This window comes from Cetorhinus maximus, chromosome 3 (assembly GCF_964194155.1).
Source record: "Cetorhinus maximus chromosome 3, sCetMax3.hap1.1, whole genome shotgun sequence".
Classification (NCBI taxonomy): Eukaryota; Metazoa; Chordata; class Chondrichthyes; order Lamniformes; family Cetorhinidae; genus Cetorhinus; species Cetorhinus maximus.
Window position 1 is genome coordinate 191,673,975 of NC_135881.1, and position 24,911 is coordinate 191,698,885.

A 24,911-nucleotide genomic window follows, 5' to 3' on the forward strand; every position below is an offset into this window, starting at 1 on the left:
CGTAAAATGCCCCAAGGCATTTAAGAACAATATCTGTATAAACATATTTGGCATTTTTTGTTGCTGAACCATAGGAGGAGAAACCAGGACAGATGACCAAAAGCTTGATCAAGGAGAAAGGTTTTTTTAACAGCATCTTAAAAGAGAAAACAGAAGAGAGAAGTAGAGAGGCAGAGAGGTTTTCGGGAAGGAGTTTGAGTGCTTAGGGCCAAGGCAACTCAAAGCACGCCCATCAATGTGCAGGAGGTCAGAACTGAAGGAGCGCCAAGGCTTGTAGGGCTGCAGGCGGCTATACAGATAGGGAGGGGTGAGGCGATGGAGGGATTTGATTAATCAAGGATGAGGATTTTAAAATTGAGGCACTGTCAGATGGGTAGCCAGTGGAAGTCAGCAGGCACATGTGATGGACAAATGTGATTCAGAGCGAGTTAAGATATAGGCAACACAGTTTTGGATGATCACGCATTTATGTAGAGTAGAAGATTGTACCTGAAAGTGTGTCAAAGTAGCATGCAGTTAGTAAACAGTTAACACCAGTTCCCAAATCTTCTGTTCTCCCACTGAGATGGTCATGCCCTACACTCCTTCAATCTGATTCAATTTAGTCTTTTTTGTGGTTGGTTGTTGGAGGTGAATCATCTCTGCTCCAGGACATCGCTGCAGGAGTTCCTTGAGACAATATCCTATATAAAGTTATCTTCAGCTGCTTCATCGATGGCCTTCCTTCCATCATTAGTTCAGTAGTGAGAATGTTTATTGATGATTGTATAGTGATCAGTTCCATTCGCAATTCCTCATAATGATAAAGCCTGCGCCCCCATGCAGCAAGACCTGGACAACGTCCAGGCTTATGCTGATAAGTGGCAAGTAATATTTGCAGCACATGATTGGCAAGCAATGACAATTTCCAACATGAGTCAATCACTATCCAATTACATTACCATTGCTGCATCCCCTACCAAAAACATCCAGGAGATCACCATTGACCTGAAACTCAACTGAACTAGCCACATAATGCCGTTGGTACAAGAGCAGGCCATGGGCTGGGAATTCTGCAGAGTGTGGCTCACCTCTTGACTGTGCAAGTCTTTCTGTCACCAACAAGGCACATGTCAGATGTGTGATGGAGTACTTCACATTGCTTGGATGGATGCAGCTGCACCAACATGAAAAAGCTCAACACCATCCAAGGCAAAGCAGTTGATCAGCAGCCCATCCATCATTTTAAACAACAACTCGCTCAAGCAGTTCTGTGTCATGATGCTGCAGTGTGTGCTACCTTCAGGATGTCCTGCAGCAACACCCCAAGGTTTCTTCACTAGCACCTCCCAAGCCTGTGATCTCTCCCACCTAGAAGGACAAAGGCAGCAGCTGCAAGTTGCCTCCCAAGTCATGCACCATGCTCACTTGAACATGTAGAAATGTTACTCCATTGCCATTGGTTCAATATCGTGAAAGCCCCTTCCTCGCAGCACAGTCGGAGTATCTTCACTAAATAGAATCATCCAGCAAGGAGGCTATTCGGCCCATTGTGCCTTTGCTGGTTCTCTGAAAGAGCTACAAATCCACTACACTTCCCTGCTCTTTTCCCATAACCCTGCAAGGTTTTCTTGTTTAAGTAGAGATCCAATTCCCTTATGAAAGTTGCTATTGAATCTGCTTCCAACACCTTTTCAGGCGATGCATTCCAGATCATAACTCGCTGAGTTGGAAAAAAATTCTTATTCTTCTGCTGGCTTTTTTGTTGTTTAAAACTATGTCCTTGGTTACTGACCCTCCTACAAGTCGAAATGCTTTCTCCCTATGCTCTATCAAAGCCCCTCATAATTTTGAAAATCTTCATTAAATCTCCCATTAACCCTCTTTACTATAAGGAACACAATCCCACCTCTCTAGTATCCCCAGATAAGTGAAACCCCTTAACCCTGCTACTATTCTATCAAATCTCCTCTTTATCCACTCCAAGGCTTTGGCATCCTTTCCAAAGTGTGGTGCTCAGAATTGAGTAACAAGCTCCAGCTGAAGTCTAACCAATTATTTAGCATAGACTCCAATTGCTCAAGAAAGCGACACCACTACTTTCCAAGGGAAACTCGGAATGGACAATAAATGCTCACTTTGCTAGCAACACCCATATCCTAATAATGACTTAACAAAACCATTTAGTTATCCACCCTGTTGGGAATCTCCTCAAAGAATTCAGAGCTAGGTTGGTCAGACATAAAAACTATGAAGGGAAATTCACAAATCCATGCTGAGTCTTTCTGATCAACTGAATGTCTATGTGTCCAGTCACACTCTGTCCCTAATAACAGATTCCAATAACTTCAACTGACAGGTTACCTTACTTCTGTTGTCCCAATTCCTGCACTTTGCAACATTGTCCTGGAACAGGAACTTTGCAAATATCCAAACACATTGGGCCAGATGTTGCTGGGAGCGATGAGCAAACATTGCCTGCTGTTTACTGAACTTACACTTGCTTACAAACTTTCTATGGGTTTTAAAAGCCAAGATGCCCTCAGCCAAACAGCATGCCTCTACAAGGCATCTGGGATCCGTGAACAAGCAAGTAACTGTGTGTACTTTTAACCAACCAAATTGAAGAATCATTAATGAGCAATTGAACCAGGAAGTTAGAATCATCAATTCAATGCTGAATTAGGTGCAAAAAGAGTATAAAACAGTAAAGGAACGCAAGTTGGATTAAGTAAAAGAAAGGAGACAAAGGAGTTTTTTTTTAAATGTATTTTTAAAAATCTCCAACAATAATTAAAATGTGAAGGAATGAGAATCTACATTTGTTTAAAAAAATTCAGTGCCAGAGAGGTTGTTTAGCAGGATTTAAGACATATGCTGTTAAAAGGGCACTTGCACTAGAATGGACAAGCCTTAACTTATTGAATTTAGTTAATTCTAAAATGTCGGTACAGGAAATGTACAATACATTTGAATGGGCAGCCAGACAACATTATTTTCATGCATCTTGGGCAGCAACTTCTGGATTTTCGTGTCCAACTGCACATCAGTGTTGGTAGAAATTGTTGGACGATTTTTGCATAAATAATAGTGAGCATTGGTTGCCTTTATTATTTTCACAGTCAACGATGGCCAGTTGTCAATGTTCCTTTAGACCCTTAATTTTGTTTGGAAAAGCTATTAATGGGAAAGAAGAATGGATGGAAGAACTTGGGGAATTAAGTGCGGATTCTCCTTCTTTGGAGAGATGCAGTCGGGAAAAGCAGAGAGGCAGATGTGATTATCAACTTACTTTAAGACCAGATTTTCTGAATTTAGTCTTTCTTTGTACAGCTGCAACCAATTTTATGCCAGTAACAACCTTCAACAATGAATTGTACAAATTGCAGTTATAAACATGCTCTTTCGCTGCTAACTTAAAAGAGCATTTTTGTTAAAAAATGGAACACCTATAACAAATAGGTAACAAATGGCTTTCAAATGCTTTACTCATAGCGTAGAGTCAACTTTTTTCCCTATAACTTAATTTTAGGTGCAATATTAAATAGGCCAACATCTGCATTGTAATTACAGGCTTATAGGCAGCAGAGATTCCTGTACTCTGAGAGAGCAAATTTATTGTTCCTCAGAAGAGGCACATCCAGAACAATTGCCAACAATAAAAATGAAGGAACTTTGTTATAGTTTCTACCCACAGAACAGGCTGAATTATATAAAATGATAAAATGGTTCCACATGATGTAGGGCAGCAAACAGGTTTTTTTATTGTAATGCCAAACCATTGTTAGACATGTGTGCAATGAACACATCCGTTACATTGAAATACTGGCAACGATTTCAAAGGTAGCTCTAAAGAAACCTAATACAGATGGCAAAATTTATGTGGCTTGTTGACTATAACTGGAAATGGGAAGGTAGTTAAAAGTGAGCTGTCTGTGAATTATTCAGTAACTATTTAGTTTTGCTCGTTTACTCTTAGTGACTCAGTTTTACTATACAGAAGTTAATATTCAGCTCTAAGCTTTACAAATCAGATTTTCAAATTTAGGTAGGTTTACTCTTAATGCCCAGCTACAAAATTTCTCCTCATACTCTTGAAACATAACCTGACCCCAAATGTAGCTCTGGTGGGAAAACTGTAACCAACAGCTAGATGCTATAGAAGAGTACCCTGGGATGAGCTTCTCACTTTTCGAATCTTTTGGAATGTCACAGCCATATTCTCAGCACCATTTTTCCTTCCCCAACACATTGTACAACTAAATTCAGCACCTTACTGTGTGGGAAATCATTGGTGAAAATTTAAACTAATTGTTATTTGAGTAGCAATTTAGCATTATATTTTCATACACCTCACCCCTCTCTGCTCATTGACCCACATTGGCTCCTAGTCAAGCAATACCTTGATTTTAAAATTCTCACATTGTTTTCAAATCCCTATGGCCTCGCCCTCCATATCTCTGAAACCTCCTCTATCCCTATAACCCTCAAAGTTCTCTGCAGTTCCTCAATTCTGGCCTTTTGTGCATCTTTTGATTCGAATCCCTCTGATATGGTGGCAGTGCTTTCAGCTGCCTGGGCCCTGAACTCACTCGCCCTCCCTCGCTCTCCCGCACTTGCTCTCTCTCCCACTCCCTCCTCCTTTAAGGTGCTCCTTAAAATCTGCCAAACATTTGTTCATCTGTCCTTACTTTTTTCATGTGGCTTGGTGTCAGATTTTGTTTAACACTCCTGTGAAGTGCCCTGGGATCTTTTTCTACACTAAAGGTACTACATCAAATACAAGTTGTTGGCGATGGAGAGAGAGTATGCATAATGCATAGCAGACATTAAATTCTGTGCTCAACAGATGGCTTCTGTCATTGTGATGCCAAAAATCCTGTTATCCAGTACAGTGGGAATATTTAACCTGATGATGTAATGCAGTTTCCCGGATTGTAAATATCAGCTTTTGTTAAGTTTGAATTTCAACCCTGACAAATTTTTGAATCTCTGTAACAGAATTACAGCAGCATAGTTGGAAGGAAGGGTATTAGGGGCATGATTAGAAATATTCTAATCCTCAAGTGAAACATTCAGTCAATAATCTCCTCTTAATCACATTTCCCACAAAACAGCTTGCAGTTTTGAGTCGCTCTGCTGCTCCCTAATAAATAACCCTATTGCCACCACATTAAATGTTTCATTTTCCTCCAATTAAACTTCTTGCTATTGTCAAATAGAGAAGCTGTTTGGCCTCCTTCTGTGCCGTTAAATTCTGTTTAGCGCAACTGTGATTGTTTGTACCCTTAGCAATGTTAATCTTAAGACACCAATACATGTCTTAGGTAATAAAACCTTATTTGGCCACAGTAATCTAGTGCCCAGGTCACTAAAATGGCAACTATTCAACTATTCCTATCTTAAAACATCTTGGTGTGACTTTTGCTACATTCGGACTAAACCAACATAATTAAAGAGTGGAACAAAATACATTTGCTATATTTGAAATGAAATTGAAGCTCTCAAGCCAATAGCTTCAGCACTGGTTCCAGCCAATTGAGTTTAGTTTAGTGTCAAAATGGAGTGCAGCTGAGGAAACTGAGTGCAGACTTGGAGTTTGGTGAGAGGGGGAGTTTTAACTTTGTTCTTAAATTTTGTTCCTAAAATCTAATTAAGTCAGTAATTAGCAGTAACTGGCAAGTACTGTGTAAGCAGGCTAAGTTCTTTTTTTTCTTCTTGCAGCTTAGACAGGGTAAACTCACTCTCTGCTATGAGAGCTCAGTAGATAATTAGCTAACTGGTTGAATCTGGTTACTCTCGCCCAGTTCAGTTGGATATAAATACAGGTCTCGAGGTGTCAGCTGTGGCTCAGTTCATAGCACCCTCGTCTTTGAATCAGAAGGTTGTGGGTTCATGTCCCACTCCCGGAAACCAAGAACTGTGAATGTACTCGAAAGAGTTACATGCGATCTGTTGATAACTCGAAAGAGTTACAGGTCTCTTTAGAGCAACCTTAGCAAACAGAGTGCAGATGAGGAAACTGAGTGCAGAATTGGAGTTTGGTGAGAGGAGGAGTTCGGGGAAGGAGGTGTTTGTTTCCTTTTCCTATCTTTCTCACCCTGTAGAGATTAGTTCTTGCTCTACTACAGGGAAAGGAGCTAGCTGTTTGGTGAGTATCTGGTGAGTGGCTAAGGTGGTTAACTAAAGAAGTCAGGGAGAGCACCAAACATAAGGAATAAGAATGTAAACTGCGCAAAGGTGAGTGGCAGGTCAGATGATAGGTCAGAATGTAAAGAATGGCAGAGAATGACTAAAAGGTTAAACAGGAGAAAGAAATTAAAGTATGAGAGGAAGCTAGCTAGAAATGTGAAAATGGATAGTAAGAGTTTCCACAGTATTTAAATGGGAAAAGAGTAGATAAAGTGGGTGTTGATCCTCTAGAGAGTGACAATGGGGAGTTAATAGTAGATAATAAGGAAAAGCCTGATGAAATTAACCAATATTTTGCTTCTACATTCACTATAGAAGATATAAAAACATTCCAGTAATAGCTGTAAATCAGGAGGTGGAAGGGAGAGGGGAACTTGGTGAAATTATAATCACTAGGGAGGCGGTACTGAGCAAACCGATGGAGGTGTAGGCTGACAAGTCTCTGAGTCCTGATGGACTTCATCCTAGGGTCTTAAAAGAGGTGGCTAATGAGGTAGTAGATGCGTTGGTGTTAATTTTCCAAAATTCCCTAGATTCTGGAAAGGTTCCATCAGACTGGAAAATAGCAAATATAATGCCTGTATTCAAAAAGGGAGGGAGGCAGAAAACACAAAACTATGGGCCAGTTGGCTTGACGCTTGTCGTGGGACGGGTGTTAGAGCCGATCTATAAAGAGGTTATAGCTGGGCATATGGAGAAATTCAAGGTAATCGGTAAGATTCAGCACGGCTTTGTGAAAAGTAGATCATGTTTAACCAATTTGTTGGAGTTCTTTGAAGGAGTAGCATGTGCTGTGGATAAAGGGGAGCCTATAGACATGCTGTACTTGGATTTCCTGAAGACATTTGATAAGGTGCCAACAGTTATTGTGGAAAATAAAAGTTCATGGTGTAGAGGGTAATATATTAGCCTGGATAGAGGATTGGCTGGCTGGCAGAAAACAGACAGTATACATAAATGGGTCTTTATCTGATTGGCAGGATGTGACTAGTGGACTCCCGCAGGGGTCTGTGCTGGAGCTTCAACTTTTTACAATACACATCAATGACTTAGATGAAGGGAGCGAAGGCACGGTAGCTAAATTTGAAGGCGACACCAAGATAGGTAGGAAAGTATGTTGTGAAGAAGACGTAAGGGCCAGGATTTTCCGGCCCCGTTGCAGGCGGGACCTGCCGCGGCGAGGCGGCGCCCCAGCCAGAATTCCATTGACGTGTGGCGGGATAGGAAGATCCCGGCGGTGGGCAGGTGCGGAAAATGCCGCCCAAGGGACAGAATTTTTCCGTCAGCCAGCTGGGGGGCGGGGCCCCCTCACCGACGTGGGATGACTTCGGGGGGAACCCCCAACGTCATCCCGCCCCATTTAAATCTTCAGGAAGGCGGGGGGACAGCACAATCAGCTGTCCGCCCACCGACCTGTCAATGGCCAATTGAGGCCAATGACAGGGTAGTTAAATCAATTAAAGGCCCTTCCCATCCAACCTTAAGGTTGGTGGGCAGGCCAGGAGCCCCGGCGGGCTTCTGAAAAAACATGAAACCTCATCCATCGGCGGGATGAGGTTTCACGTCGATTTTAAAAATCTTTAATAAAGTTTCTGTGAAATTTATTAACATGTCCCATCTCGTGTGACATTGTCACATGAGGGGGACATGTTAATAATTTTTCTATTTTTACGCCTTCAAAAACGGTCAGCGCTCTCCCTGAGGCAGCACTTAGTTTCAGGGAGATGTGTGCTTTTTTGCGCACATGCGCGAAAGAGCGCACTCTGACAGTTGGGGAACTCCCCCCCCCCGCCTCCCTGCACAGGAAGCGCATAGCACTTCCTGTCGGGTGGCCCGCTGGGCGGGACTTAATTGGCCCGCCCACTTAAAATGGCGGCAGGGCCCGTTTCGGTGGCGGCGATCAGCAGCCCGCCCGCCACCAAGCCGGTGGGGCCCGCCCGCCCATCAAGGGCAAAATTCTGCCCAAGGAGTTTGTAACCAGATACAATTTGGTATACAATAATTTGAGAGAATCGGGAAAAATCTAGCAGATGGTTCACTTTGGGAGGAAGAATAAAAAAAGCAGACTGTTATTTAAATGGAGAACGACTGCAGAATTCTGAGGTGCAGAGGGATCTAGGTGTCCTCGTTCATGAGTCACAAAAAGTTAGGGTACAGCACGTACAGCTACAGCATGTAATCAAGAAGGCTAATAGAATGCTATCCTTTATGACGAGAGGAATTGAACATAAAAGTAAGGATGCTATACTTCAGTTATACAGGCATTGGTGAGACCGCATCTGGAATATTGTGTGCGGTTTTGGTCTCCTTATTTAAGGAAGGATGTAAATGCATTGGAAGCAGTTCAGAGAAGGTTACTAGATTGATACCTGGAATGAGCAGAATGCCTTAGGAGGATAGGTTGGACAGGCTGGGCTTGTTTCTACTGGAGTTTAGAAGACTGAGGGGTGACTTGATTGAAGTATATAAAATCCTGAATGGTCTTGACAAGGTGGACGTGGAAAGGATGTTTTCTGTTGTGGATGAGTCCAGAACTAGTGGGGGGGAACTGTTTTAAAACTAGGGGTCGCCCTTAAAAGACAGAGATGAGGAGAAATTTTTTTCTGAAGGAACTCTCTGCTTCAGAAGACAGTGGAAGTGGTGTCACTGAAGATTTTTAAGGCAAAGGTAGACAGATTCTTGTTGGGCAAGGGAATCAAAGGTTATTGGGGTAGATGGGAGTGTAGAACTCAAAACACAAACCCATCAGCCATGATCTTATTGAATGGCAGAGCAGGCTTGAGGAGCCAAACTGCCTACTTCTGTTCCTATTTCTTATGTACATATGTGTCTCCTGTGCCCAGTGGCATGTGAAACAAGCCACTTCTTTCACATTTGTCTATTCAGAGTTGTCTCCTTGATGGCAGTATCCTTTTGATCATCCTCTAGATAGATCATACTTGATCCTTCATGTCTTTTGTTCCCTCCAGGTGGACTCTTGACTATAGTGCACCTTGTATGTCTCCCACAGGACAGCCTGATGGCTTGAACAAACCTCCATAACCATCTCTGCCTGATTATTGCACACGTAGTAAGTTAACCCATCCTCAATGATTAAATGATCACTCGATGACAACTCCAGATTCTTGAACAATCCTGAAGGGTTGTGTTCAGCTTCCTGTTGGCCCTTTCACCCAACATTTTAAAGGGGTTCAGCAGTGTCGGAATGATAACAGCATTGTCCAATCTTGTTTTGTGAGTAGATGTATTTTCTTCCTCTCCCAGGTGTTGGAGAAACAAGGGAAGGATCTGTTAGCATTTCCAGTTCTTGCCTTTTTTTTTTTTAGTGAGTTGACCATTAGTGGGTGACACACTTCCAAGTAGACAAAGTGATCGACTCTTTCATGCCATTCTCCAACAGTTACTCATCCACCAGTGTTGACAACATTCTTTCTTATTTCCATGTTGTTGACCTTTTGCGGACTGATGCACAGTCTTATTTTGGGACCTTGTGCTTTTATACTAATAAAGAATCTTTTCATTCTGTCCAAGTCAGTACTATACCATCTATAAACTCTCGATCTCATAGCTCACCTCTTAAACAAGCACTTGTGTTCTCAGCAACAACCATTAGTTTTCTCATTGCAAAGTTTAGGACACTGCAGTAGTTAAGTGGGGTCAGTGATACAGCCTTGCCTCGCATCATTAACATGTCACTTGTCTCCACTCTCTGACCTCAAATAGCTCTCAGAATCATCATATGTAGCTTCTATCAGATTAATGATCTTTGCCAGAATTCCATAGCATCTCAGGATTTTCCAGTGGGCACTCAAAAGCTTAGGAAATCAATGAAGTTAAAAGCCATCTTCTGCTGGTACACTAAAGCTTTCTCCACAAGTCCTCTCAAGGTGAAAAGATGATCTGAACACAACTTAACAGATCAACGTTTAGCCAATTTTCACCTGAATATTTTCACATAGAATTTTTTGCACAGGAACAGGCAACTCATTTCAAATAGTTTTGCCATTGTTTACTACACACAAGCTTCCTTTCACTCTACTTCATCAAACTCTATCAGAATATCTTTCTATTCCTGCCATTATTCTTCTGTGTGTCTTCAAATCTATTGCCAAATTACATTTTTACATGCTCCTTCAGTGCCAGATCCACTCACTTTCTTATCGTCCCTACACTCAGCGTTCTGTGGTACTGCCATCTTTAGTTTTATTTTGATTGCCCGAATAACAAGACGATGGTCACATCCTGGAAGGAATTGTGATTTTACCATGCATGGCAGAGTTTATGTTTCAGTCATTTTAAATTTTAAGTATTTAGGCAGTGCTGGCAGCAGTGTGTGCATTGTATAATCCTTTAAATTAGTTGCAGCTTGGTTTAGAAAGTCTCCAGGAAGTTTAAGGGAGAGCCACATTGGAGTTGTACTCAGTAAAGCGTTGGCCCAAGATTTAAGACTGTTCCCTTGTTCTGCTTCATCTGAAGTTGGGTAATGCCCTGACTCTGTATTTATGGTATGTTTTGCTGTGGAGGGAAGCAGTCCACTGAAGTGTAGTGTAGGTACATATTGCAGTACTGTCTTCATTTGTATATGGGTACAATAAAAGCCATCTGTTCTAAATAAACACAGACTCTGGCCTTGACAGCATAGTTACATAAATTCAAGGGGCATTTTGTATTGAGTATATTTTTTTATTTATTCTTTCACAGGATATGGCGCCGCTGGCTAATTCTTCCCTAATTGTCTCTGAGAAGGTGTTGGTGAGCCACCTTCTTGAACTGCTGCAGTCCATGTGGTTTAGGTACACCCATTGTGTTGTTAGGGAGGGAGTTCCAGGATTTTGACCCAGTGACAGTGAAGGAACAGTGATATAGTTCCAAGTCAAGATAGTGTGTAGCTTGGAGGAGAACTTCCAACTGGTAGTATTCCCATGTGTCTGCAGTCCTTTTCACTTCTTGTGACAGAGGTCATGGAGTTGGAAGGTGCTGTGGAAAGAGCCTTGGTGAGTTGCTGCAGTGCATCTTGTAGATGGTAAACACTGCTGCCACTGTGCCTTGATGGTGGAGGGACTGAATGTTTATTGTTATGGATAGAGTGCCAATCAAGCGGGCTGCTTTGTCCTGGATAGTGTTGAGTTTCTTGAGTGTTGTGGGAGCTGCACTCATCCAGGGAAATGAAGAGTATTCCATCACGCTCCTGACTTGTACCTTGTAGATGGTGATCAGGCTTTGGGGAGTCAGGAAGTGAGTTACTCGCCTCAGAATTTCTAGCCTCTGACCTGCTCTTGTTGCCACAGTATTTGTATTCACAGCTATTCATGCCTAAAGCAAGGTTTGTAGTATTAAAATATACCTAGAGGTGAATGCAGACCTGGGCTGGATATTTACTGTGAATTAGAACCATTAATAGGCTAGGACTTACTTAATGGTAATATCATCATCTTAGCTGCCAGTCTGGCCTGACTGATCAAGAGTAGGTGTTCTCTTACTTTTGTAATAAAATGTTTGTTTTTCATCTTGTATGACCGGGGGAGACAAGACAGCAAACCTGCTGGTAGCAATAGCTTTTTAACGTACCAACACATGGAGATTATTGCTTGTAATCAATCAGCTGCTCTGTTTCTGACTCCGAATATAATGACCACTATTTCTATCTAACAATGGTTGTCTCGCCCTAATGAGCAGCATTCATTTAGCATGTATTCTTTTTTTAAAAATTACTAGGTGGTTCAGCACCAGTCAACTTTATGGCCTGTTTTTGGACAGATATAACACCATAAAAAGATGTCCATTATGAATTTTGTTGCTGGGCTTTCCTGATGGTTCACTTGGGAATTCATTGCCATGTGTGAAATGGAGTTGCAGAGACAAGGCGACTTGTCCTGGATTCAATCCTTCATCTATGCTGAGTTAATTGATCTTAAACTTGAGCAAGGATGAAGTAATTTTCCTCAATACCCTGGAACATAGATGGAATTCCTGACTCCTTCTGGGAAGTGTAGATCTACGGGCTATGGATAATGACAAGAATTGAGCTCTGCTGTGAAAGCCCTCGCGTTTAAAGTCAATGCTCACACATGAAGGACAGTTACTTAGGCAAAGTATCGGAAGGGAAGTGGAGCAGGTACTTGAGCATGATTCTGATGATGCAGCAGCCATGCAGGCGCCTTGCATCAGTCAGGCAGTGATTTGTAGCTAGTCGTTCCTCTTGAATTCAATGTCAACTTTTGATTTCTATCGGGCCTTCAACAGCCTTCTGAAAGGAAGCTCCTGCAGCTCTCAAGCACTGAATATATATTTGAAATAAGCAGGGAATTAGAAGAATATAGAGTCAACAGCAGTCTCAATGAACCACAAAACTACAGTCTTCCATTTTAGTCTTGAAAGACTCCTGTGGCTCTCAAAGGGCAATGTGTGTTTGCTTTGGTTTTCTTTTCAGAGATTACTGTATGAGAGAAATGAGAGTCTGTGGGGTTTTGTACATTCCAGTCATTTTACTTTATAATATTCTGCAGGTGGAATTACCAGGAAATCATTCCTACAGATGTTATTTTATTGGAAATGCGTGTATGTTTTCATTTTTGAAGACTGTTTTCTTAATAAGTGAATAGTTCCTGTAAGGTCATGGAGATCCTTTGTGTTCATTCATTCGTAAAGAGTGCACATTCTTATGCATTTTCTTTTTTCCTTTTGAGCTATATTTCCCCCTTTAGTTATTTTTGAAACTGTCTCACTGGGCAATACACCAGTGCCAAGCTGAATTGGCAAGTAGTTGACCTGCTCCCAGTCTGTTGCCAATGGCTCAGCATGTGTTTTAGTGCTTCGTATTTTGACAAGACCTCATTCCAGTTTTTACTCTCGCACCACTTCAAAGCGTCGTGTTGGTCCCCATTACCTGCTCTTGCTGGTAGAGAGCATTAAAAAACAGGTTATAAATGTTAGTCACAAACCTATCAAACCATGCATCACAACTCAGCCAAACCATACTGCGATAGCACTTTTGCAGTGAAAACAAAATAAGACTTGCGTTTATAGAGTGACCAGTAGTTAATGTTGCAAAATAGGGAACATGGCAACCAATTTGCACACAGCAAACTCCTACAAACAACAATGTGACAGTAACAAGATGATCTGTTTTTGTGGTGTTGATTGAGGGATAGATGTTGGCTCCGATACCAGCTATACAATTCCCCTGAAATAGTCCATGGGATCTTTTCCCGCCTGAGAGGGAACACAGGACATTGGCTTAACGATTAATCAAAAATATGGCACCTCTGACAGTGCAGCTCTCCCTCAGTACCACATTGGAGTGTCAGCCTTGACTTTTGAACTCCAGCTCTGAAATGGGTCTCGAACTCAACTTTCCTGACTCCGAGGTGAGAGTGCTACCATCTGAACTACAGCTGCCAGTTGGGTAGCCGTGTTTCATTCTGCGTACTCTCCTATGTATGTGATGTAAATACGATAATTAATGGATGAGGAGAATATTTGCATGAAGATACCATCACCCTACGCAACTCGAACATTCTTCCCATCCTTTATGTTTTTATTTTAAAGAACATTGTAGCAACTTGGGTGGAACCCAAAGACCTTTCTACAGGGAAGCAGGTGAAATTGAAACAATGTCACAGCAGCCGCTCTCGAATTACCTCCTAGTGGCTGGTTACACAGCAGCATTGGTCAAAGTTTGGGAAGGTAGCGTTGTGCTCTCCTCTCACTTGAAGTAAGATGCATTGCATAGGTGGCTCAAAGCAAGACGAGGGTGAAAAATGTAAAACTCGTATGAGGAAAATATAATTTTAAAAACAAAGGCCGGAATTTTCCGGCACCCCCGCGGCGGGCCTGGTGAGCCACTGAAATCTCCGTTCGCGTCGGCGGGACTGGAAGATCCCGTCGGCGTGAGGGGCTGGAAAACTCTAGCCAAAGTTATTTCTTTGAAGGCGAGTTTCTGTAATTTCCCAGTGATAGCTACTGGAATGTTGAATTCAAGATAAATTTGGAATCACTGTGCCATTTTGTGATTTGCTGAGCAAACGTCAGACGCTAATCTTCGGTTTGATAGCAAGATGCCATTAATGCCCTCACAAAAGTTAAATATGGTGTCTTTCTTCCGAAATAAAAACTGAAAATGCTGGGAAGTAATGATCAGATCTGGCAGCATCTGTGGCAAAACAGCGTCATGTTTCAGGCTGGTGATCTTTAATCAGAACAGGGAAAAGCTAGGAATGTTATGGTTTTTAAGCAGGTGGAAAGATAGAGGGTGTACAAAAGAACAAAAGGGAAGGTCTCTGATAGGGTGGAGGGCTGGCGAGATTGAATGACGAAAGAGCTGGCGGTGCAAGGCCAAAGGGGAATGGTAATGGGTAAATGAAGGAACAAAAGGTGTGTCTGGAGGAGATGTGTGAATGACTGGATCCTGAATGGCTGTCCTCCAAAAACACACGGAAAAGAAAAAAAAAAAACAAAAATTGCAAAAGGAAAAGGAAACAAAATAGAGCCAGAGATTGCAATCTAAAATCGTTGAATATGACATCAAGCTCACCTTAAACGTCATTGGAAGAAGCCAAAGAGAGGTCAGAATGGATACAAGGTGGAGAATTGAAATGACAGGTGACCGGAAGCTTGGGTCGCAATTGCGAACTGAATGTAATTGTTCCTCAAAGCAGTCACCCAGTTTCCATTTGGTCTCGCCAATGGAGAGGAGCATCGTGAGCAGCGAATAGAACAAATTGAAAGAGGTACCTGGCGGGAGTGTTTGGGGCTTTGGACAGTGAGTAGAGAGGAGGTATAAGTTGCAGCTCTTGTGCGTGCCTGTAAAAGTGCCATGGAAAGGGGTGTTGAGGATGATTGAGGAGTGGACCAGGGTATTGTGGATGGAATGGTCCCTTCGAAATGCTGAATAGGGAGGGGAAAATGTGTTTGTTGGTGGCATCACACCCGAGACAGCAGAAATGCAGACTTGATGGGCCGAAGGGCCTCTTCTGCACTGTGATTCTGTGAATGGCAGAGGATGATCTGCTGGAGGGCAAAGCCTGGTCTTAGGAAAACCAGGACTAGGAAAACCCTGTTGTGGTTCTGGGAGGGAGCTAGAGGTGGATAGGAGCAGGGGTTCATCAAATAGAATGGATGTGATCAATAGCCTTGTCAACTATGGTGGGGGAATCCTTGGATGAGAAAGAAAGAAGGCACATTGGAAGTGCTAGTTTGGAAGGTCACATCAGAAGATCTGTGACAAACGGAGAAACAGGGTAACTGGAATAGTGTCCATATAAGAAGCAGGGTGTGAGGAAGTGTAGTTGAGGTATTCTGACTCTTTTTACCTTTTTTTATTGTGATCAGTTTAGGGTTGTCAGTGTCTGTGTTAATACAATACAATTTGATTTCAGCAATCAAACAATGCCCTCTGCATACGCAATAGAAAAGTAACATGTCCTACCCAGTCAAAAACCCAGGTTCTTTCAATTCTTGCTGTTGAAATCCCTTGTTAATCCAGGATCACAACCACTCTCCACCCCCTGAAGTTTGCAGGGTCAGTGGGAGAGCATTTATTTTTCATGGAGTAGATAACATGTAAATATCCCTAAAGGCCCACCTCCAGCACATACCTGTCCAGCCAGTTGGAAATTCAGGTGCCTTCCCTCTCTCCTCAGTCCCAACCTAGCTCCTCTCCTTTCCTGCTTTTAACAAATTCCCTTTGGAAATCGAGGTTGCTGCATGGCCTGGACCACATGGAAAGGTCACTTCCGCCCATTTGGAGGCCCTTACTCCTCAAATCACTTAACAGTTAGGCCTCCTGGCATACGCCAGATCCCGAGTGCACAGGAATTCCTTGGGGAAAAAAAATCCTGCCCCGGTTCTGAATCCCTTCAGGAATGCTCCCATGTAAGGAGGGGTTGGTGTGGGGTTGATGAGGAGAAAGGGTTGCAGAAATTTCATCAGTGTTAAGGTGGCATGTCATAAACTCCTGGGAAGCACTCAGGCCCTATACAATCAGGTCTCTGCTCTTTCGGTGTGGGGAGGATTGGTTCTGTTGATTTTCAGGTGGCGTTACCGTGGGAGACCAAAAGGCTCCCATGGATTTTCAGGCCTCTGGCCTCCACCAACTTCCTTTTGTTTACAATAGTGAACATAATGTAGATCAGCAGAAGTGGTGCTCATGGCTGCTTTCCTCTCTGTTTGAAAAGGAATATGGGTGGGCAGTGTGCTGAAGAAAAGATGCATTTTCCTATACTTTTGCTGTCCTGGTATTTGTCAGTTATGATGTGCTCTGAACATGTAGCCCCATTCTATGAACTAACAGATTATTTTCCACACACAGAGTTAGACTCATTCTGTATGGCTATGTAACTTCTATTATATGTGCTTATCTCAGAAAACAGCTGCAGATGGCAAGAGACAGGAAGTCATTGTGTTAGACTCAAAGCGGAGCAATGCTATTAACATTGGACTGACCGTATTACCTCCTCCAAGAACAATCAAGACTGCAATTCTGAACTTTGATGAATACGCCTTGAACAAGGAAGGCATAGAGGTAAGCTTCCCTCTTGATTTGTCTCTCCCTTTCTGTCCGGGGTAGAGGCCTGGGATCAGTCAGTCAAGTTGAACCTCATTTTGAGGCAGTCTAGTAATGCTTCTCAGTTGGTGTTATTTTTAATACCAGAGTTAGTATTTAAAGCAAATGGCAAAGCAGCATGTTTAAAATAACGCCACTCCTAAAATCTCAGCTTGTGTCTAAGTAAACCAGCCTGGTCTTGATTTCCTGCACATTCAGTGCACTTCAGTCATGCTTTCAGGGGCAAAGGTTAAAGCTGCAGAGCTCCAAGTGGAATTGTGGGAATTGAGTTACCCTGGGTAACTTGAGGTAAAGGTGAACAGGGAAGGAGGTATATCTCTACCTATGTATGTTATGTGCAAACCGAATAATTTGTCCATTTAACTGTGTAATGCTTACTTAGGCAATGCATTTCATTGATAGATAATGGAAGGTTTTCCTTATTCTAATACCAAATATCAGCATCAAATCATAGATGTCAGACATAACACCGTATGCTAAAGGTGTATCCAATACTTCATCATTTTTATTGAACATATCCAAATTGGCAACAGTGCTGATTTAAGCGTTACTGTTTGGAGAGGTGAGTGATGACATTTATTTTCTATTTGTTTTATGGGAGCAGGATTTGTGACACCTGATTTTGGTGTATTTGTTGACATTTGAACTGACTATAATTGAGTGTGACCCACAGTATAGTGAATACAGTACATCGCCACACCGATCCGACTTCCGATTTTATTTCCTGACCCCCCCCTCAACACTGTAAATAGAGTGAGGGGAATCGTCAAGTTAAGCCGTTAATATATTCACATAAATGAACTTGCACCTTATCTCAAACAGCAGCTGGGGTTGGCACAGAAAATTTATTTCGAGGAAACTGCATTGTCTTTTGCAGTTATTTGTTATGGTGGGTGCTCAGGAACAAACGCTAAATTAATACACTTATTACTGCGATTCCCAGAAACAAGGAGCTCATTTAAAAATGGACGGCCCTGATTTGGTGCACCACATTCTAGGGGAGGAAAATCATATCTGATTCCAGTGCCACCCTCTAATCTATCTGATTCTAACAGGCTCCTGCCCCATCTTCCTATTGATTTGATTAATTGATGCTGATAACCTCCCAAGGCCAGTGGGGAAAGCTGTATTTTCTTGACAATGCTAACACCGGTGTTGAAATGTTGACTGTCAACTTAACAAGAAAGCAGTCGGCACACTCAAACAATCTTAACAGGGGTAAGATTCCTCTATATGCTCAACTGGATTGAAATTGTAAACCAGCTTATAAAGTGTTACTGTCCCCGTAGAGACCCATAACTTTTAAAAAGAAATTCGAACTTCCAGTTAATAGCTGAACAGATGACATGACAATTTCACATTTTAAGATGTTTACCGGAACAGACTAAAAGCACTATTGACTAAATACTAATTTTGTAGTCAACTTATACTGCAGAATAGAACTTTTAACACAACCAGAAAAACCACTGTCAGGTTTATGTTACATTTGTACTTTAAATAGACCTTCAATTCTCCTGCAACCAGTCTAAAATGATTCTTAGCTCCTGGGGATTTACTTCTCATCTTTTCCTTTCCCAGCCAGGGAATTTTTAACTCCAGAACAGACTTTCACGGTGTGAGTTTTCCTCGAGACTTTTCCCTCTAGCTAAAGCTAGGCAAATCTTCCAGCCTCATTTTAACTCTTCACAAATTTGGTCTTTCCAATCCGAGTGGGAGCTCCCACCTGTGTTCCTGAATGGTGAACCACAGGAACCTTCGGCCTCTAGCTGCTCTGTCTTTCCCAGACCCTGGCAGACCGCCTGTGTTTGAGTTTCAGTGGTATCTTAGAAGCCCTTGCCCTCCGAAAGCCCATCTTCATGGCAACATGTATCCATGTAGAAATGCAGATTAGCCATCCTTGAGATCACAACTCTCCTATTTGGAAAAGGACAGTTTAAAGCACAACTGTTACAACCTGACATTTCCTTTTTTGGGACTTTGAAGACTCGCAGTCTATCCACTGTTAGCACAGAGCTGCTGCCATTGTCTCCAAGTGTAAACACCTTGCACCTTATTCTCAGTAAAACAATCTGGGCCCCCTTTAATCTCTGGCAGTCAAACCAACCAGGCTTATTGTCAGGCAGAATTTAGGACAAGTCAAATGATCCCTTGCATTATACCTCAAATTAAAGACAGGCTCAAAACAATAATCTTATAAACCTCATAATTATAACACCACCACCCACCCCCAGAAAAAGAGTCCATCTTGGCAGCATCACAACATCTACCTGTATCGAGCAAATACATGTAATAGTTAGGATTTAAAGTCCACTTTATGTCAATTTTTTAGGATCTTCTCTCATGAGAATTTGTTTTGCTGCTCATGGTTTTGCCTTCCATTATGCATCATAGAAAATCTCCTTTCTCATGACATTTAAATGCCACAGGCCTGAATCTTGCGCTTGTTGGGTGCGTGCGATCAGCGGGCTCGGAAGCGGACGTGATAAGTGCTTCCGGCCACAATCTGCCCCAACTGCGATTTCACGCTGGCTGGGCCAGTTAACTGGCAGTCAGTGTGAAACGCGTGCTGAGAAAGGCTCAGCGCTGCCAGGGGGTGCGGGAAGAGGGCGGGCGCCGAGAAAAGTGAGGGTGCGGGCGGGCGCTCCCTGAAGGCTGACAGCTGCTGTGGAGCTGCCTCAGGGAGCAGCAGTAACTGTGAAAGTGAAATGAGGTCAATAAACTGCCGCAAACTGTGTCAATGCTGCCAATTCAAGCACCTGACAGCAGACTACATAACACCTCATCCCCCAAACGTCGTCTTTTATTTTATTTAACCCTGGACGTTTTACCCCACCCTGGATGGAGTTTGTAGTGAAAACGTGAAGGCCGTTTGGCCTATCCGCCAACCGTAAAAGTGGACGGGCCATGTAAAATCGCTGACAATCGACCCCTTAATGGGCCTAATTACCCTTTTAATTGTCAGCGGGCGTGCCACCTTCTCACCCAATTTCACGTGACTCTGGGTCAGGCGTGGATCCGCTCGTTCAATATAAAATCTGGTCACAGTGTTTTCATGTCCTTAGTTAGATGTTGTATCTTTAGTGTGGTTTGGTTAACCTTGTCAAGAACAACATTGCTGACCAGGCAACCACTGTGGGGAAGGAAGCCCCTCTACGGGTGGTCTTTGGCTGTTCCTCCACCCAGGCAAGCAGGGAGGTGCCAGCCTCCAGGCAGTTAACCTGCCCCCACTTGCTATATTGGGAAAATAGAAGTCGAGTGGAAATTCCTAGTCGGCCTCCTAAATTTACCTCTGGCAAGTCTCTTAATGTGCCTAAATGTCTGCCTGCCTTGTAGCAAAAATAGCCGGTGGCTGGGAATGGTACCTGAGACCGACATGCCACCCGATGCTATTATTTTGGCACTACCCCTACCCTGCACTACCACCCCCCCAACACCATCCACCTCCCCCCAACTCCCCCCAACACCGGTCTCAACTCTCCACCTCAGGGGTGCCCGAAACCTCATCCCTAGGGAATGGGAGGAAACCGACACTACATTGCCCTGAGCTACTGTTGCATCTAATCTGCTGGCCGACTGGCAAAGGCTCTGAAATAGGCATTATTGGGGGCCGGGAGTGTGGGTGGCATGGGGTGCTAAGGACAAAGATGAGGGAGAAAATAAATTGAAATTAAGTGAAGGTTTAAAAGCAAACAGCTTGGTTCTTTGGATGCTGTAGACCCTAATTCATGGAAGCTGTTCTGTCGTTTAGTTTGGACTTTCAATTTGCGTTCAGGCAGCCAGAAGTGTGAGTGACTGAAATGAATTGGTGCATGGGGAGGGACATGTTTCCAGCAACTCCTGCTCATCATTCCCAAAAGAATCATTGGGGATCTCAAATACATCTATTATCGCCCATCCTTCCCTCATAAGCTTGCCAAGAGACAGAATGAAACAAATATAGAGCCAGCTCTCTCCAGTTACTGCTCAACTACACTACAAAAAAAAGATTTGCATTTATATAGCACCTTTCATGACCTTAGGATGTCCCAATATGCTTAACAACCAATGGCATGCTTTTGAGGTGTAATTACTGTTGTAAAATAGGAAACATTGGAAGATAATTAGCATACACTGAGCTCCCAAAAAACAGCAATGTGATAAATAATCAGACAACTTGCTCTGTTGTGATGTTGGTTCAGGGATAAATATTGGCGAGGACACCTGAGGAATTCTCCCCTGCTCTCGTTCAAAATAATGCCAGGGAATCTATGTCTAGCTGAGAGGGCAGATAGGGTTTTGGTTTAACATTTCATCCCTCCTTTGGCAGGGAGTGCTAACCTGAATGATGTGCTCAAGGCTCTGGAGTGCAACTTGAGATCATGTCCTTCTAACTCTGAAATTGCTAGCACTAAGCCATACGGCAGGATTTTACACGTCGGTGAGCGGGGGTGGGGCCCACTCGCAGACGTGTAAAATGACGCGCGGTGATGTTGGGGGAACTCCCGACGTCACCGCACCCCATTTAAATTATCAGGAAGGCGGGAGCGCAGCAAAATCAGCTGTGCACTCGCCGACCTGTCAATGGCCAATTGAGCCCATTGACAGGGTCAATTAAGTAATTAAAGGACCTGCCCGTCCAACTTTAAGGTTGGCGGGCAGGTCAGGAGCCCCAGCGGGAACTAGAAAAAACATGAAACCTCATCCACGGGTGGGATGAGGTTTCATGTAGGATTTTAAAAATTTTAATAAAGGTTTTGTAAAAATTATGGACAGGCCCTAACTCATGTGACATTGTCACATGAGGGGACATGTTAGGGAAATTTTATTTTTCAATTTTTATCTTTTTTTACATTTACAGCTGATCTCCCTGAGGCTACACTTAGCCTCAGGGAGATGAGTGTGCTCTTTCGTACGCATGCGATTTTGGGATTCACCCCCCACCCCCCCGCCCGCACAGGGAGCGCATAGCGCTTCCGTGCGGGTGTCATGCTGGGTGGGCCTTAATTGGCCCGCCCATGTAAAATGGCGGCGCGCCTCCGATCGGCGGCGCCGATTGGAAGCGCGCCTGTAAGCGCCTGCCCTTCAACTTCCTCCCCGATGGGGGGAAAATTCAGCCCATAGTTGACAAAGGACAAGCCTGAGAGAGAAAGATCATTTGACCCATTCATCTTTGGCCCCAATATCGCATCTAGTTTAATTTTAAATGTCCCTGATGTAGTCCCTAATATTCTGTTTCGCAGTTTTTTTTTCAAGTATTATATCTACCACAAAAGCAGTGTTCCTCACATCCTACAAGATGCCTGGGGTCATGTTTAAGAAGGACATGTTTAATAGGCAGAATCTAACAGATCCAAAGCTGGCCAAAATTAAGTTTTTCACTTTTTGACTAATTTTGTTACTGAATTTGCTTTCAACATTCATCTAAGATTTAATATACTCAACATTGAAATATTCACAGGTCATCCAAAAGGATTGTATTTAACCAGTGCCAGTCTTTACCCAGAGTGTTGTTAGACAAGTCAACATCTAAGGTTAGACAACATATGCAAATTGTATTTCTTTCCTGCGTACCAGGAGCCTTGAGAGATAAAATATTTCATCACCAACATCGCTAGGTTGCACTGAAAAATAATAGTGACTTGCCTTTGTCAATCATATGATGAGACAGTGTCCTATGTGGAAGGATTGCTCTCCAATGTAAAGTGCATAGACCCATTAAAAAGATTCCCAATTCCTGCAGATGAATATCAATTAAATGTCTTTCATGTATCTGATTTTATTTTAGAAAATCCTGACCATGATTCCCAGTGAAGAGGAAAAGCAGAAGATCCAGGAGGCCCAGCTACTGAATCCTGACATTCCTTTGGGTTCCGCAGAGCAGTTTCTACTAACCTTGTCTTCCATTAGTGAACTTTCAGCCAGACTCCAGCTCTGGGCCTTCAAACTAGACTATGAGACAGTAGAGAAGGTAACTCCAGCCTAGAAACAAAATGATTTGTTATATGTACAGCACTTGATTAACAGCATAGCCTATGATGTCCACTCCAACAGGTAGTTAAAATATGCCCAATTGGATCTTGAGGTTTTTGTTGCTTATACCATGGTTATAAACAGAAATTATTATTTGTTGCTATCAGTAAGGAATATTAATGAAAGTAATGTTGGTTCTCCTGCTGATAATGAGGTGCAGCATAATTTTGTGTAACTGTGATGATGGAGAAAAATATCAAGAGGTGTAATTTTGACAAGGATCGCCAAGGTGATTTTAATTTGTTCACTTTAATCCCTCACACGTTTGTTGGTTGCTGAGGGAATGGTTAACCTTTAAGGCACAGCATTCTATAGTATGTCAATAATGCAACATAATGTAGTTTGAAAGTTTGTGTCCTGAAAGGTTCCTGTAGGTTATAAATGTAGTTCCCTGAAGATGATCAGTGTTCAATACTGAACAATTGATGCCACAAACTGTGTGAAGCTGCTAAACTGTAAGGAATTGCAAATCGGATTATTGCTCAAGTGGTCTGTCATTTAATGACTTTGCCATGGTTACACAGCAAAGTTTCATAGAAAATATTTGGGGTATACAAGCCCAGAAGTTATACAAATAACCCCTGTCCCTAGCTTCCTTCTGCAATGAACAGCCTACTTCTTGGTGTAGTTTAGCTTCTGAGACTTCAGTGTATAAATGTTATATTAGCTTTATTGGATGATCATGGATAAATTTTACAATGCATCAGTTGTTTAGACCTTGAAGGCATGGCATGTTCATGTTCTACTTACAGGAAGTTGCAGAGCCTCTACAGGATTTGAAAGAAGGAATGGACCAGTTAGAGAACAATAAAACTTTAAGATACATCCTGGCAACATTATTGGCTATAGGGAACTTCCTAAATGCATCGAATGTAAGTTTGATTGTCTTCTTTCGCTAGTTCATTATTATGTCACTGTATGTACATCAGTGTGAGAAATCTTGGGAAGACTCTTTGGTTTCCCACTAAAACACATTGTGTCAGCTATTCCACCAAACTGTTGCAAAATAACCTTCCTCCCTGTCACATGGAACTATAAAATGTTTACAGCACAAAAGGACATTAGGTCCATGATGCCTGTTCTGGTTCTTTGTAAGAGAATTCCCTCTCCCCATAGCCATGATTCCTACTCTGATTCAAATGTTAATCCAACTTTCCCTTAAAGTATAATGGGTCAGAATTTGCTGTGACAGTGAGTAAACTCTGCCAGCTGTTCATTAGACTTGCGCTCGCCTATAAACTTTCCATGGGCTTTTGCATGGCAAGTTGCTGTCAGCCAAATATTCAACCAGTGTAGCTCAATCAATAAAGCATGAACAGGACAAAAGCAGCTGTACATCCCCTTAACTAATCAGTTTGTGGAATAGTTAATAAGCATCACAGAGACTGATTTAGGAAGTATCAATGTCAAATCAAGTATAGATAATGAGAAGGAGAAAGAGGCTAGAGTAAGAGAGCGAGATAAGATGAACATAAAGAAAAAGAAAAAAACGTTAAATCAACAATTAAACTCTGAATGAGACTCCAAATTTCAAAAGTTACCTTTCCGTTTCAGAGAGGTGGTTTGGCAGTAATTAAGACTTGCTGCACTGCTAAAAGGGACAGTACAGAAACTTTGCTGTTCAATACATTTGAATGAGCAGCCAGACAACAAGATACTCATGCAGCGCACCTCGGATAGGAACTTCCGATTTTCCTGTCAAACTGCTCATGCTGGAAGTTGCTCTTTGATTTGCAGATGAGTAATGGTGAACTCTGCTAACCTTGCTAATATTTTCACTGCAAACTCCAGTCCGTAATATTCTCTACATAATCCAAGAGATAAAAGCTACAGACAGACAGACGGCATACAGTGTAAATTCACCAAAATGACCCCAGAGAATTGGAGCTATGGTAATGAGGAAAGAGTTGAATTATTCATGCTACAAGAGAGAAAAAAAACAAGAAGTTTTTAAAAATTTGAAGTGTGCAAAGTGGAAAAGATATTTCGGTGATGAGCAGTCGTCAATGTGATATTCTCGCTCACAGCATGAGGACATCGGATAGGGATAATTTCTTTGGAGAATTGTAGGATTATACAGCACATAAGGAGGACATTTCAGCCCATTATGCCTGTGCCAGCTCTTTGAAAGAACTATCCAATTAGCTCTACTCCCTAGCCCTTTTCC

General features: G+C 42.5%; 1 protein-coding gene across 8 annotated transcripts in view; it reads left to right on the forward strand.

Annotated features, from left to right (window-relative positions):
* Positions 1–24,911, forward strand: part of fhod3b (formin homology 2 domain containing 3b) — a 597,288-nt gene that overhangs the window by 518,751 nt on the left and 53,626 nt on the right. For all 8 annotated transcript variants that reach the window (XM_078539467.1, XM_078539468.1, XM_078539469.1 and 5 more), the window contains 3 exons: positions 16,535–16,693; positions 22,500–22,682; positions 23,497–23,616. In XM_078539467.1, the coding sequence (XP_078395593.1) occupies positions 16,535–16,693; positions 22,500–22,682; positions 23,497–23,616 (462 nt within the window). The remainder of the gene's footprint in view (positions 1–16,534; positions 16,694–22,499; positions 22,683–23,496; positions 23,617–24,911) is intronic.